Source organism: Protopterus annectens, chromosome 9.part0, assembly GCF_019279795.1.
Source record: "Protopterus annectens isolate FY-2018-M chromosome 9.part0, PAN1.0, whole genome shotgun sequence".
In the NCBI taxonomy this organism is placed as follows: Eukaryota; Metazoa; Chordata; order Ceratodontiformes; family Protopteridae; genus Protopterus; species Protopterus annectens.
This window is the reverse complement of record NC_056743.1, coordinates 283,095,196-283,110,160: the sequence shown is the minus strand read 5'-3', so window position 1 is coordinate 283,110,160 and position 14,965 is coordinate 283,095,196. Positions and strand designations below refer to the sequence as shown.

Genomic DNA, 14,965 nt, shown 5'->3' with positions numbered 1-14,965 from the left:
GTCTTCTTAAACATAGTCCTGTAGTGGGGTGCTCCACAAATAGACCTGTTTGCCTCCCCCCAGAACAGGCAACTGCAGAACTTCTGCTCAAAAACCCACTCCTCTCTAGTATGGAGAGTGGACATTTTCAGCATCTCTTGAGAGGGGAAGTTCCTTTATGCGTTCCCCCATTCCCACTGATTCAGAAAGTCCTCCTGAAAGTTCAGAAGGACAAACCAAAAGTCTTGTTAGTGACTCCCTACTGGCCAAGGCAGCACTGGTTCCCCCTACTTCACAAACTAGCCAAGGGAAATCACTTCAAGTTACCCTACAAGGTGGACCTACTGTCACAAGAAAAAGGAACTCTCTTACAGCCACAGTTACAGATGTTGTCTCTGACACTGTGGGTGATAAATTTTTGATCCCTTTCAGACACCGTTACTCAGAGGATGTGCTTTCAGTCCTAAGGGATGCAAGGAAACCTACCACCATAAAATCTTACCTGGCTAAATGGGAAAGATTTGCAAAATGGTGTCTGCAAAAGGGAAGGGACCCTAGCTCCACTGAGGTTCTCCTGGTTCTGAACTACTTGTGTCAGTTGATAAAAAAGTGGCCTTTATTATTCTTCTGTAAAAGTACACCTCTCGGCCATATCAGCCTGCCTGCCCCTGGAACCCCCCTTGCTAGCCAGGCTCGACGTAAGGCTCTTCCTTAAAGGGATCTTGCACATGAGACCACCTATGAAACCTATCCCTCTGCCTTGGGACCTTAAATACATCTTAGAGAAATTAACCTAATATCCCTTTGAAACTGTCGGGCCTTACTTCTTACAGATGTGTACATGGAAGATGGTCCTGCTGATGGCTATCACTTCAGCCAGAAGAGTGTCAGAATTGCAGGCTTTAATGGCCTGTCCCCCCTACACTGTCTTCCACAAAGACAGGGTGTCCCTGCGAACCAAACCCTCCGTTATGCCTAAGGTGGTCAGTGATCTCTCTCACATAACCAATTCATTCATCTGCCCACCTTTTTCTCCTCACCCGCTAATGAAGGGGAGAAGATACTGCACTCCCTGGATGTGCACAGACAACTTAGATTTTACCTGGACAAGACCAAGGGCATCAGAAAGGCTAACCAGCTCTTTGTCTCCTTCCACCCCAGAGCCCTGGGCAAGGCAGTCTCCAAGCAAACCATTGCATGTTAGATCAGGAAAGCTATTTGCCTCTGCTACTCCCACCATGGAAAGGACCCTCCAATGGGAATCAATGCTCATTCTGTTAGAGCTGTGGCCACTTCAAGGGCCTTTATGAAAGGCCTAGGCAAAGCATCCATTTTGGAAGCAGTCACCTGGACCACTATCCACACTTTAACCAAGCATTACAAATTGGACCAAGTTTCCAGAGCTAGGACAGGATTTGTCAGGGCAATCCTTTAGGGTATTGTAGAACCCTCTTCTTCTACCACCACCCTCTCATCCCCTTAAGCTGTGGTACACTCCCACACCTAGAATACTGCAACATAGGAATAGAAGGACATAGAATAGTTGTGTAAAATCGTACCATAACCATAGATGTCCTTCTCTTCTATGTTGCAGTATTCCTTTCCATTCACCAGTCCCCCCAGGTCATATTTCTTACCTGTACTACCTACATTACAGTAGGACCCCAGGTCACACACCTGTAAGCAACTGGCATCCCTCCTGCTGGGCCTTATTCTCTGCCTGCCGGCCTTCTGAGGATTGTGAGTGCAGACGTCACATTTAAGGCCCCTGGTTTATGGCCCTATGTGTGATGTCCCACACACACTGCAACAGCCAAGCTGAAGCTTTTGTATAGAAGCCGACGTACGAGTCACCTTAGGGCAGGAAATCCCACACCTAGAACACTGCAGCATGAAAGAGAAGGACATCTATGGTTATGGTAAGATTTTACACAACTATTCTTTTGTCTTGTAAATGTATTCTGTGTGCACTTTAAGGACTTCATTCGTCTCATATTATAACAGCAAAAATCAATAATTGGACAAACACTAGCAATATATTTCTGCAATAAAAAAAAACTTTTGTGCCTTCTAGAGAAACAGTGCAACAATTTTTTAATTAAACTGTAACTTTTTGGATTACTTGTTTAGTGTTAGTCTCATAACTCAACTGAGAATCAGCCAGGATGCCCAGATCCCTTACCAGACGTGATAATTTACTTCTTTGGTAATCTGGTGCATATGGAAATACAAAGTTCCTTGCTCCAAAATGAACTACTCTGTTCTTGTTAATATTAAATTTCATACCTTTAGAATTTATCCAGCTAATCAGTAAATCCATAAATTTTGCATGAAACAATAATCTCTTACATTAATAACTCACGGCCAATCTTCATATAATCAGCAAACTTACTAAACCAAACTCTTTCATTAGCTGGACAAGCTTTCATAAAAAATTCAGAACTAGTGGTCCCAGAATTGATCCTTGAGGGATACCTCTTGCAGACACTCTTGGGGCAGAGTATATATATGCCTATACTCCATATTGGTTAACCAGCTCACAACTCATATAGAAACATATCTGTCTATGTCTGAGTTTTTCAAAATATCCAGGAAAACTTCATATAGAAATGAAATGAATGCCTTGTCCAGATCCAAGTATATGAAATAAACACGTATACCCTCATCAAGACTGCTCACAGCCAGATCATGAAAACAAATTTGTAATGCATGTTTTGCCAACAGTAAGACCATGTTGAAAAATAACCTTAGTTATGCCAAACATGTCATTAAAGGACACACATAGTGCATGTTGAAAACATTTCCCCAGAATACATGTTAAGCTTACAGGTCTGCATCAGAAAATGACAAGTTGACCTTATATTTCTATTCAGGTATCAATAAGGCATCTTTCTATATACAATTTCAAAAGAATTTGAAATAAGTAATTTATACAGGGAACGAGACTTAATGCAATACCCTTCAAAACATAGCCATTTAAGCTATATGGTCCAGTTGAAGAATTCCTGACCTGTATTTACTAGATGATTAGATGAATTTTTTAAGTTCAGTTTAGGTGTTTGGTTTGCAAATTTGAAATTTCAAAATATTGCTTCCACCAAAACAATAAATGTTTCTTAATATCCTGTAGCACGTCTAATATCCCCTTTTGTAAAAAATTGGACACTACAGATGGAATTTTACCCAAACAGGATGTTATATTCATATGATAATACTAACTAAAAATCCTTCAGTGAACATATTCACAAGAATAGCAGGTTCTGTAACATAAATAACCCATCAAATAAACTTAAGCCACAGCATCTGAAATGTGTGAACAATGCCTCTTTATTTGCTTTCAGATTATTTGTCAGGTTTATCTGGTGTGACAATTTAGTCTGTAAATCTGGCTCTGAAGTAGCTTCTTGCAGTTGTTATAACATAAATTATTCTGTGGTGTAGAATGGGCTGTATAATTTTTCCATAACTCCGTCTTTCCATTTTTAATTCTGGCTAAAATATAATTTCACCCAGACCATGTTTCATCTTGGGTACAAGTTCTTCAGCAACAAAACAAGCTATCAGAGTATTAATATATTTATAAAACAGTCCATCAGTGCTTGATTGGTTTGGCACTAAATAATATTTCCTTTTCCCTTTCCCAGGAAATTATAGCTGTATTTAATCCATCAACAATTTGCTTTGTAAATATTATTCATTGTAATTGGAACTGACTGAAGTTCCAAAGCAACAGAAAGCCTTAACTCATGACACAAGAGGTTATAGTTGCCTAGGCAAGAATTAATAAACACTGTTTATTAGTCCATCTACTACATAACCATAGCACATCTAAAATGTTACCTTTCCCAGCACACTATTTAACTATTTGTGAATAGCCTCTTATTTCATTATCTAATAACAAATAACTTCTTTGCAACTAGAACTGGTTAAGGACCATTCAATGTTAGGCTCACCAGCTACTGCATCAAAAAGCACAAAGAAAACAATTTCCAATGTTTTTACAAAGCAGAACATCATCTGTTTTACTTATATTAGGAGGATGGTAGAAAAAAAACGATGTTTTTGTTTCTCCCTTATCCATTATTTTCGCTAGTAGGAATTCAATATTGGTATCAACAAAGGCAGTCAAGGATGAAAATCCACTCTTCTAAACTTGTCTACAGACAGGGTGTATTGAATAACTTCTGATAGACATAGGTCTTTTATTATCACAAAACAGAAGTTTCAGTTATTAGTTGAATTTCAAATTCATCACCTGCTATAGTAGACTCTAGATCTGCTCCTTTGTTATTAAGACTTGGAGCATTAGTCAAAAGACACTTTAAGCATTTTTTTCCCTTTCTACTCAAGGGCCCAGTGTTTACCCTAAAAAAGATTTTACCATCTTTGTTTATTCTTTTCCTACCAAGCAATTACCTTGATTTCCTAAATGGAATCTATCATTATAAAAATTGGACTGGTTTATATCTAACTTTTCCCAAATATGGATAACGTTCACTGTGCTCTTTGAGGATTCTCTCCTAATATACCTTGTAAAAGACCTTTATTTCATCTTAATAAACCAGAAAATGTGGAACAACAATAATATCACAAAATACCAACCTAAAGTCATAGGTTTTACTTAAGTCAATGATTTCCCTTGATGCCTTTTAAAAGATTCTTCAGTTGTTCTGGTAACATCATTAATATCAGCCATGACAATAGTAGCACCATACGAAGCATTACTTTTACACATTTTGTTTGTACCACCTCTAACATCCAGATTTCCCCTCGTCCAGGGCCCTTGTGACTGTCTTGAAGATGTCCACCAAGTTTAACAAGCACAATCTCCCTTTGACAGATCCAAACTGGGTAGTATGTAGTGTATGGAGATTACCTATATCTTTGTTGATAAGGTCTGTGATGATTCTCTCCATAGCCTTCCAGATAAGGCTAATCAGGATAATAGTGTAGTTCCTGGGATCAGTAGAAGCAGCACCTTTGTACAGGGGGATAACGGTGGCTGTTTTCCATTCAGCTGGGATAATGCTGGTGCTTAGACTGTGATTAAAGAGAGTAGCCAATGGTGATGCTAATTCTTGTTGGAGCCCATGTAGGACGCAGCCTGAGATGTTATCAGCTCCCACTGGTTCTGTGTTTTTGGCCTTATAGAGGGTATTTATGACCTGCTCTTTAGAGATACAAAGTAGGGGACAGGTGGCAGGGATGTCATAAAGTACATGTGGTGGGGACAGGGGAGTGAAGTTTTCACCAAACCTGTTGGCTAGCAGGTTACCTATGTCCACCAGCTCAGTGCTTGTGTTACCATTAACTATAAGTTTGGCGCAAATGTGAGCCTTACCTTTTAAGTTACGAATGTAACTAAAGAACACCTTATGGTTGTCCTTGGTTGAGGAAGCTAATTTGGATTCATAGTTTGCCTTGGAGGACTTCACAAGAAGTCTTATTTGCTTATTTAAGCTGTGGAGGGAGTGTCTCCATTTTACAGTTCCTATTCTGTTTTACATCAAACAGTGTAGAAGGCTCCATACTTATTAGCTTTCTAGAAGACTGAGGGAAAATTACAGCAGATCCTCTGCTGCTTACAATACATCTAATTTAATCATACATTTGCCTGGTTACCACTTGAGTAAATTCAGCTATGAATTTTGCTATGTGTATGTCATTCACTCTATAACTTAGATGAATACTGTTCTTACTAAAAAAGCATGCAGTAATAATACAGACACCTTCTAATTACATTGCAGTATAGCATACATCTTAGTCATAGCAAAGCTTACTAACAGAAGTCAGTGTTTACAGTTGAAATTATAAAGAGAAGCACATTTGTGCACAAACAAATGCTGTCAAATAACAAACTGGTATTAATACTTGAAAAAAAAGCAAGTTACTAAGCCACCTTCCAAGATCACTCATATGATTTAATTTTTTTTCAAACAAAGTACCAGGTCTGCAAACCATATTTTTGTAATGTCATTTTTAAAAAATGCTAAAATTCAAAGAATCATTTAGCATTTCACACTACTTATTTTTACAAACTACAAATCAGACTAGAGGACCTTGTCAACAGTTGCTTATATGTGTGGCAAGAGATAACTTCAGCCATGTTTATTGTCAAAACTGTACTGAAAGATAGTGGATTGTTATGTGTATTGATATTCCCTTCCTAATGTTTTTTTAATTCTATTACAGGTTTAATTTGGATCCTGAAGGAAAGTGCACAGATGGTATGCTATGGGAGGCATTGGAAATAGCACAGCTAAAACATGTGGTTAAAGCTCTACCTGGAGGTTTAGGTAATAATTTAATTTTCATACTAACAAAATTACTATATCGCTTCTTTCTATAGAATTTTGAAAAATTCCAGCAGGGGTAGCTTATGCCTCTTCCAGAATACCAGCACGTCAAGCCTGTTTATACCTTTGGTATCTGTGTGGATCAGAATACTAACAGATGCTGTTTGAGATTCTGATCATTAACCTAAATGATTTTCTTCTTTACCTTTCTACCTGTATATCGCACTGAGGACTTTTTTTCCCTTTATTGCACTTTAGTATATTACCGTTATGAGAAGTGCATCCCTGCTTGAGATTTTTTTTTTTCAAAAAAGAAGGCATGTGTTCTATGATACTCAAACAACACTGAGATGACTACAGACATCAGTCTAGCATTCCTACAGAATACTGCTGGATTGTTAATGTTTTTTTTCATTAAGTAGTCCCCTAGTATTCGAGACTTCAGCCAGCAGATCACCATATGATGTATGAGTTCAAGCCATTCTGTTTTTTGTTAAATTACTTGTGTTTGTTAGGATGATGTCTAGAGTCACCTAATTATTGCTTGTGGACCATACAGCACATATCATCCTCTACAGGCCATAAAAGATAAGGTAGTAAGGAAACAGTTTACGTCAGACTTGTGTGAAACTAAATTAAGCAAGAATATTTTTTTTTTCAGAATTCGCATCTCAGATATATGTGTCATTGCATAATTTAAGCTTGAGTGGCAAATTTTGCAGTCACTTTGTAAGGTCAGCTAATGGCAGGGACAGTTCATGAAATATAGCCTCACAAGCAAAGTGCTGTGAGTATAAACCCAGAATAATATTGACAGAAAAACAGTTTTGCCATATACAGTTCAGATTTTGAAGTTGTCAGTAATGCTGCTGATAACTTTCATAGGTTCATAGGTTGATACTAGGCTATCTGCCCTAGGGCATTTATAAGCCTAGCCAGAGTGTGTTTGGCTTTCGCCACCCTTTTAGATTAGTTGACTGTGCCTCTGTATAGTAGGTAACAGAAGATAGCCCTTTTAAGGTTAGTTTACTGTGCCTCTGTCTAGTAGGGACACAGAAGAGATCCCAGGGGTAAACCTACAATCTCCCATCCACTCGTCAAGATTTCTCTTGAAGTGGGTCATTGAGGGGCTCTGCCTAACATGGATTGGGATTTTGTTCCAGAGTGAGGGGAGCCTCTGGGATATGAATCTGTCCCTCCAGCATGTCCTATTTATTTCTGTGCTGTGGTTTAAGTCCCTGGAGCATGTAGCTCTAAGGGATTTGGATTTCCTGAGGTGGAGCATGTCCATTAATTCTGGTTTGGACATGGCTTTATACGTCAAGCACAGATCGCCTCTGAGTAGGCGGTAAGCAACTGAGTAGAGTTGGAGTTTCTTTAGCCTAACTGCGTAGGGCATCTGCTTGAGTCCCTTGATCCTCTTGGTGAGGTACTTTTGGGGTCTTTCCAGTTGCTGCAGGTGTCGGGTAAGGTACATCCCAAATGGGACATTGCATTCAATTATGGGCCTGATGAGTGATGAGTGGAGGGGCACAATGACCTCTCTTGATCTAGATGTGAACCCTTTCGTGATAAGGTGGGCTATATAGAAGGTCTTTCTAACCACTTTAGCAACGTGATTGTCAAAGGAGAGATTGCTATCTACTTGGGTCCCCAAATCCCTAATTACTTCTTCCATACTTAATGGATTACCACCTATGTGGTAATTTGTGGGCACTTTGTTTTCCCAAAAGGGATGACTATGCACGTTTTGGCATTTAGCTTTAGGCCATGGCTCTGGCACCAGTTATCCTTCTCTGTGAGACCCTTTTGGAGGATGCTTGTGTCAGTCGGTGAGTCGATTATGGCACCCAGTTTGCAGTCATCTGTGAACTTGGTCAGCCATAGTCCTCCCGTGTTAGCCTGTACCTCAGAGAAATATATACCGAACAAGAGAGGTCCCAGGACTGAGCCTTGTGGGACGCCACTTGTAACTGGTTTAGAGTCTGACATGGCACCTGCAATTCTGACCATGTGGGTTCTATCCCTGAGCCAGTTTGCAACCCATCTTTTGACATAGGGGTTGATATTTAAACTAGTGAGCTTATTTATGATGCCCGAGTGGGGTATTGTGTCGAAGGCTTTTGCGAGGTCCAGGTAGGCTGTGTGGATTACCTTCCCTTCATCTATGGCCTTGGTGACTGTTTCAAAGAAGTTGACCAGGTTCAAGAGGCAAGATCTGCCCTTAACAAAGCCGAATTGGGTAGGATCCAGTGTTTGGTGGTTCCCAATGTCTTTGTTTATGAGTTCCATGATGATACGCTCCATAGCTTTGCAGACCAGGCTAGTCAGGCTTATAGGGCGATAGTTTCCAGGGTCCGTTGTGGCACCACCTTTGTGGAGTGGCACCACTGTTGCTGTACGCCATTCCTTGGGTACATATCCTGTAGTAAGGCTGAGATTGAACAGTGAGTTTATGTGAGGGTTCAGTTCTTCTTGGAGCTCATGTAAGATGCAGCCCGGGACACCGTCTGGTCCCATTGATGCTGTGTTTTTTGCTTTGGAGAGGGCAGCTCTCACCTGTGCATCTGTGATGTCAGGTTGGCTACACTCTGTTGGGATAGACATTTGCTCTTTTGGGGGGGAAGGGGGGGGGAGAAGTTTGCACTGATCCTGTCTACCAGGATGTTGGCAATGTCTGTGGGTTCAGTGTATTTTTTGTCATTTTGCACTAACTCAGAGCATATCTGGGAGTTACCACCCAGGTTCCTGACATAACTAAAGAAGGCCTTGTGATTATCTTTAGCGTCTTGTCCAATTTTTCTTTCGAAGCTGGCCTTAGATAATTTTATGAGGGATCGTAGTTTCTTGCTAGTACTGATCAGAGATGCCTTCCCTTTTTGGGATTTTGCTCTATCATGTAGTAGCTTCCTCCTTCTGTTGTATAGCTTATTTATGGCTGGGGTCCACCAGACAGGTCTCCTGCCTTTGGAGGAGTGAGTTTTGGTTTTATTTGGGATAGCACGATCCATGCATTCCTGTAGGTGTCCATAGAATGCATTTGTAAAGGATTCTGCAGTTTGGGTCGTATTTTCCACTGGCCTGGGGGCTTTGAAGGATTCCACCTCGGTTTTGAGAAGTGTGAAGTTTGCTTTTGAGAAGTTCTTCACCATGGTTTCCTTGGCTGGGGGTGGGGACGGGATATGGATGTCCAGTGAGATTAATTTATGGTCAGATCTTACCAATGAGGGGTATACCTCTGGTATGGAACATAGAGTCCCCATGTTGGTGATGATCAGGTCCAGTATGTTTTCCCCTCTTGTGGGAGTGGTGACCAGTTGTTCCATAGCATTTGAATTTATAAGTTCTAGGAAGCGTTGGGCGAGGGTGTTGGGGCTTGAGTAGTGCTCCCAGTTTATGTTTGGGTAGTTGAAGTCACCCAATATGATGGTGTTTGGAGAGACCTTCATATTCTCCAGTGTTCTCAGGAAAGCTGAGTGGGGTTCCTGAGTTTGGGAGGGTGGTCTGTAGCAGGCTACAAACTGAAAGGCAGTTTTGCCCACTGTTAGTTGCACATGGATGGTCTCTGATGCTTCGTGCAGTGCCACTAACCTGGAGGTGTGGGTATCTTTGATGAATATGGATACTCCCCCCCTTTTCAGAACAGTAATTTTGGGAATCTGCCTCACGATCTGCGGTACTGTTACCACATCACTTCTTCCCAAGAGCAGTGAATTCACAGATACTGTATGAAATGAAGCTAGTACAACATTTTTCATTAACAGTAGCATTGATAATGAGATGGAGTCCTATAGATGACATGTAGGGTATATGAAACCATGCTGTTGAAAGCTAGCGGCTGCAAGCAAGGGTTCACCAAGCTTAAACACAAGTTCACAGTGACTACATTTGTTAATGATTCTAAACCATATATTACAACAATTTATCCCAAAGGCTGATTTTGTAAGGTGGTGGTGCTGCGGTAGCGTTGTCGCCTCACAGTTAGACGCTGTCCAGTTCGATTCTCAGTTAGATCGTCTTCTGCGTGGAGACATGCGTGAATGGGCGTACCTTCATTGAAGGTTGTGCATCAGGGCTGGTAACTCGGCACGTAAACATCAACTACCAATCATTAGCGGACCGGAGTTCCACTGTGGCGACCCCTAACCAGGAAAAGCTGAAAGACACAACAACATGCAGAATTGCATTCCACTTCAGAAGTGTGCTGTTAGACTGTTGTAGTTCAATGTGGTATGCGTATAGATACTCTCTTCAAAATTTGACACATAATATTAAGTTAACAAGTAATAATAGTAATAATAATTATTATAAGAAGAAGAATAGGAAGTTCTTTTGCATTTGTTTGCTGTCTTTTTCCAAGATGGCAAAGCTTTGTATCTCCTCTCCATGCAAGAACTTTTGCAGCTCTGGATGGTAAATAAGGCTAAGGAGGTGTGCAGTTAGGTGAGTCCATAGTAGGAGGGAGAGGGCTATGGAAAACAATGACCAACTTATTGTTTTCTTTTTAGTAGTAATAAAAAGAAAAAATAATAGATTTCTGTATTTCAGAGATATAAAACCAGCATGGCAATTTCTCATCAGATCTGTATCTGGAAAACTCATCATGGAGGATCGGACAGTTCCATTATCAGTGTGAAAGTGGTTGACGTTAGTGGGGGTGGAATGGCACTGCACTGGTGAAGAGTTTCTTTTCACACCTAAACCATATTTCTACACCACATAAGTGATTTTCCCTTTTTGGAAGTATGATGCTAGCAGTAAAGGCACTCAGTGGAGTCCTTGATACTGAGGTATATGGGCCTTCAGAATAAATATAAAGAGGTTTAAGTTTGATATGGTGGTACAACTGATAGATAAGGATACAATTTCAGTAGGTAAACTGAAATAATTTGTCAGGTGCATGAAATTTGAAAGGGCAGACTTCCAGTTTCATAACTAAGGTAATTGAGACTGAATGATATAACCTTGTGCTAATCTAATGAAATGTGGACTTATTTTATGAAACTGCAGTGGGTGCATGAGTAGTTTTTTTTATTTTTAGTAGAGATTAGCATTAAACTGCACTGGAGATAAAACAGGATTAATTTCCGATATGGCATCAAAAAAGTTGACATTTTCTAGTATCATTTTTGAAATAGATGATACTGAGATGGTCAGGGATTTAGGAACACATGTAGAGAGTAACCTGGCTCTTGAACAACACATGTCTATGGTAGTAAAGAAATAAATCTATATTGCACAACTTATAAGCAAGGATATGGCATCATCCAATGATGCCATTGTTCCAGTGTAGTCAGCCCTTATCAGACAGTCATTGAGCATGTCACAAGGCATATGCAACAACTGGAGCATCTACAGAGGTTCCTCACAAAAAGAATATGTGGCCTAAACAAAATGTCCTACTCGGACCTCCTCAGTGCCCTGTCCTTATACTTTGTTTCACATTGTTGAGAAATGATTCATACCTGGCCTACAAGCCATCTTCAGATCCCACTCTGATAGACCTCTTGCACATCCACAAGGCAAGTAGTATCAAAATTATCCAGTCTAGAGACCTATACCTCATGTGCAACATAAATAGGGCATGTTGGAGGGACAGGTATGTGTCTCAGAGAGTACCTGCTCTCTGCAACAGTCTTCCCAGACATGTGAAGCAGAGTTCTTCTCTATTCCAATTCAAGCATAATTTGGATCACTGGATGGAGAATCTGAAATTTATTCCTGGTCTGACACTTATGTCTCTAGTAAACAGAGGCAGCCTACAGATGCTTGAACACCCATGCCCAAGCCTGCATATACCCCTTATAGTAACCCTAGGGTATCAAAACTTGTCTGGTATATTTTAGAAGCATGACTGGGCTTAAAAAGGTCCCCTGTGGTCATTAGTCTAGTAATCCATTATGAACCTTTGAGATGTCAGTACAGCAAATGTAATTATAAGGAAATGTAGACGTGTGAATGGGTAAGCAATTGCCATTAGAGGGAAAGTGAGGCATAATTATATTAATTTCATGCTCCTGGTATGGGGGAAGTGTTTTTCCATTTATTCAGCTTTTCTATTTCCTCTTCATTTCTGTATGTTTATCGTCAAATTCCCACAAGCTTTGTTGCATTTCCATGTCTCACCTTCTGCATTCATATATGTCTGTTACAGTTCTCTGCATTACCCAACTCATAACACTTCTTCCCTAAATGTAATGAAGTTTGTCGGCTATGTAACTCTGTGATCATACATTTATGTCCTGCCTACACTGTATAATGTCATGCCATAGTAATGAACTAGAAATGATACTGAAATGCTGATGACAGGCTATAGGTATAGACAAAAGTAGTACACAGGAATGCACTACAACAGCATGCTTTGAAATAGTCAAGGCTGCCACAATATAACTTAAAAGTTGATTGGATAGTCCCAGGCACTCCTACCTTCTGTTTTCTGCTGGTATCTGTAAACACTGGGTGGACAGCACTGACATGACAGTGATTGCAGCAGGACTGCAGTTCAGATGTTTAGTTACAGCAGTATTTTCCTGGGCTGCCATACCATGATAACATGCTCAAGATGGTAACGCCCATCTAGCACAGAGGCATGGACCAGGAGGCTGTGCAATCCACATTGTCAAAATTGATGATGACGCTACGTGTAGTGCTGAAAGACACTGCAGAGTTCAAAGCATCCAGCTTAAAGTAAGAAATAAAACTTCAAATGCTAATGGAAAGTCTGGAGAGGCAGCAACAGGAATTAAACTCCCAAAAGGAAGTATCAGCCTATATACACAGCAAATAAGCAGCTTGCAAAGATCTACAGAGCTACTGTATTTGAAACTGGATGACTTGGAGAACTGGAGATTGAGAAATAACCTCTGCTTAATTAGCTTACTGGAGGGCAAGGACGGACATGATCCAGTCCAGTTTTTCAACAGGGGCTGACCAGTTTAATCAAGAAGAGTGGGCTGCTGATAGTCGAGCAAGCATATAGGATTAGTACAAGGAACAGGCTTCTCAATGTACCTAGGCAGTTTGTAGTCAGATTTTTGGATTATAACTGCAGATAACTAGTGCTAAGGTCATGTAGTGATCTGAGTAACAACCTGAATACTGTTAGAGTGCAGGTGGGTGTTGCACCTGACTATAGTAACGCTGTCTTTGCTAAAAGAAAATCTATTGCTGACTCTGTTAAAAATCAAAGGAAATGGGAGCACAGTGTCAGCTATGGCTCCCATCTGCCCTGTATGTTCTGTGGGGTGACCAAACCATGTTTATTCAAACAACAGAAAAGGCTGAGGCATTCCTAGGCTATATCCCTCATAAACATCATGGAGATTGAATTATAAAGGAGGTGATTTCCATCCCCCCATGAAGCTGGGATTAACATAATCAAGGAATGAATGGCTGTCCAAAGAAGCTCTTCTGCTCAACCCTATTCCCACAAAAAACATGGGGATAGAGGAAGTGAAGACACTAGTGTTTGGATTTCATCCTAAGATCGTACCCCGGCAGAAGTGGAGCAGATAGAGAACATGCAGAATAGATTTGCAGTTCTCCATGCCATGGCCAAGGTGACTAATGGAACATCAGGAACACGAAGGTAGTGTTATGAGCTATTGTTGATCTACTATCTGTTTAGCACTTCTTGTCCTGCAAGGATAAGCAAGCCATATTACCTGGGGATAATGGCTCCTGATGGGTCACTAGGAGCAGTCATTTTGTTGATTCCACCCTTCGCTGGTAATATCGCATTGTAAACTCCTTTGGTTCATAAGGGTCTACTCCAGTGTTTCTGTTGTGTTGTGGAGATAATGTTGTAATACTAATATATTATCATATATGATAATATGTTATGATAATGTCAATATCTTTAATGTTGATATGTTTTATAAGTTACTGTTTACTCTTTTATTTGCTGTTTATACTGTTGTTTATTAAATAGAAAGTGGTGAGGAGGATTGATTGATTTGGATGTATTCCTACTGGGGTGTGTCAGGACACTATACTCATACATCTTTGTGCAGGAAACAAAGATTAATAAAAGAAGGAAGGCATATGGGTATACAAAAGAAATGGAAGGATTGGTTCACCTCTAACTGCATGATGTCAGCAAAAAGAATGATATCAGACACTGTATATAAAAGATGCACTGGACCTTTCTAGATATAAATTAGGGGCAAGCAGGGTAGATGGCTGATAACAAAAGTTAGAAGAGGTATAGGAGTGCTTATCTTAGGTTGTTTTTATGGCTTCTGTGAGGATAACCATCAGAATTTGAAGGAGTTTCCACTTGCCTTTCTAACTGCAGGGGGAGTAATATATCCAGAAATCATAGGAGGTGATCCTAATGCACCCCTTGACCCTAGGTTAGATTGGGTCTCTGATAAGTGTCTCCCTGTGACTAAGAGCTCCAATATTTTTCAGGACTTTTTAAATGGTTTATAGGTAGTGGATATTTGGAGAGCCACTCATTCTAAAGAATAATGTTTTAATTTTAAAGTGCACCAAAGCTCAGTCTCCTGCTAGAACTATGGATTGGTTAGTTCTTGTATTTTAATGGGGATTAAAATAGTTGAACATTGGGCATCAGCCCTGTTTGACCATAGCTATGTAAGTTTTAAAATGTCTTTACATTTGGCAGGGTCATCATGGGGGAAGTGGAGATTTGACCCTGCTATTATGAAGGCCTCATGTTAAAATGG

General features: G+C 40.2%; 1 protein-coding gene across 6 annotated transcripts in view; it reads left to right on the top strand.

Annotated features, from left to right (window-relative positions):
• The window catches only part of ABCC8 (ATP binding cassette subfamily C member 8), a 2,552,355-nt gene that overhangs the window by 2,327,417 nt on the left and 209,973 nt on the right, over positions 1-14,965 (top strand). For all 6 annotated transcript variants that reach the window (XM_044082872.1, XM_044082868.1, XM_044082869.1 and 3 more), the window contains one exon: positions 6,172-6,275. In XM_044082872.1, the coding sequence (XP_043938807.1) occupies positions 6,172-6,275 (104 nt within the window). The remainder of the gene's footprint in view (positions 1-6,171; positions 6,276-14,965) is intronic.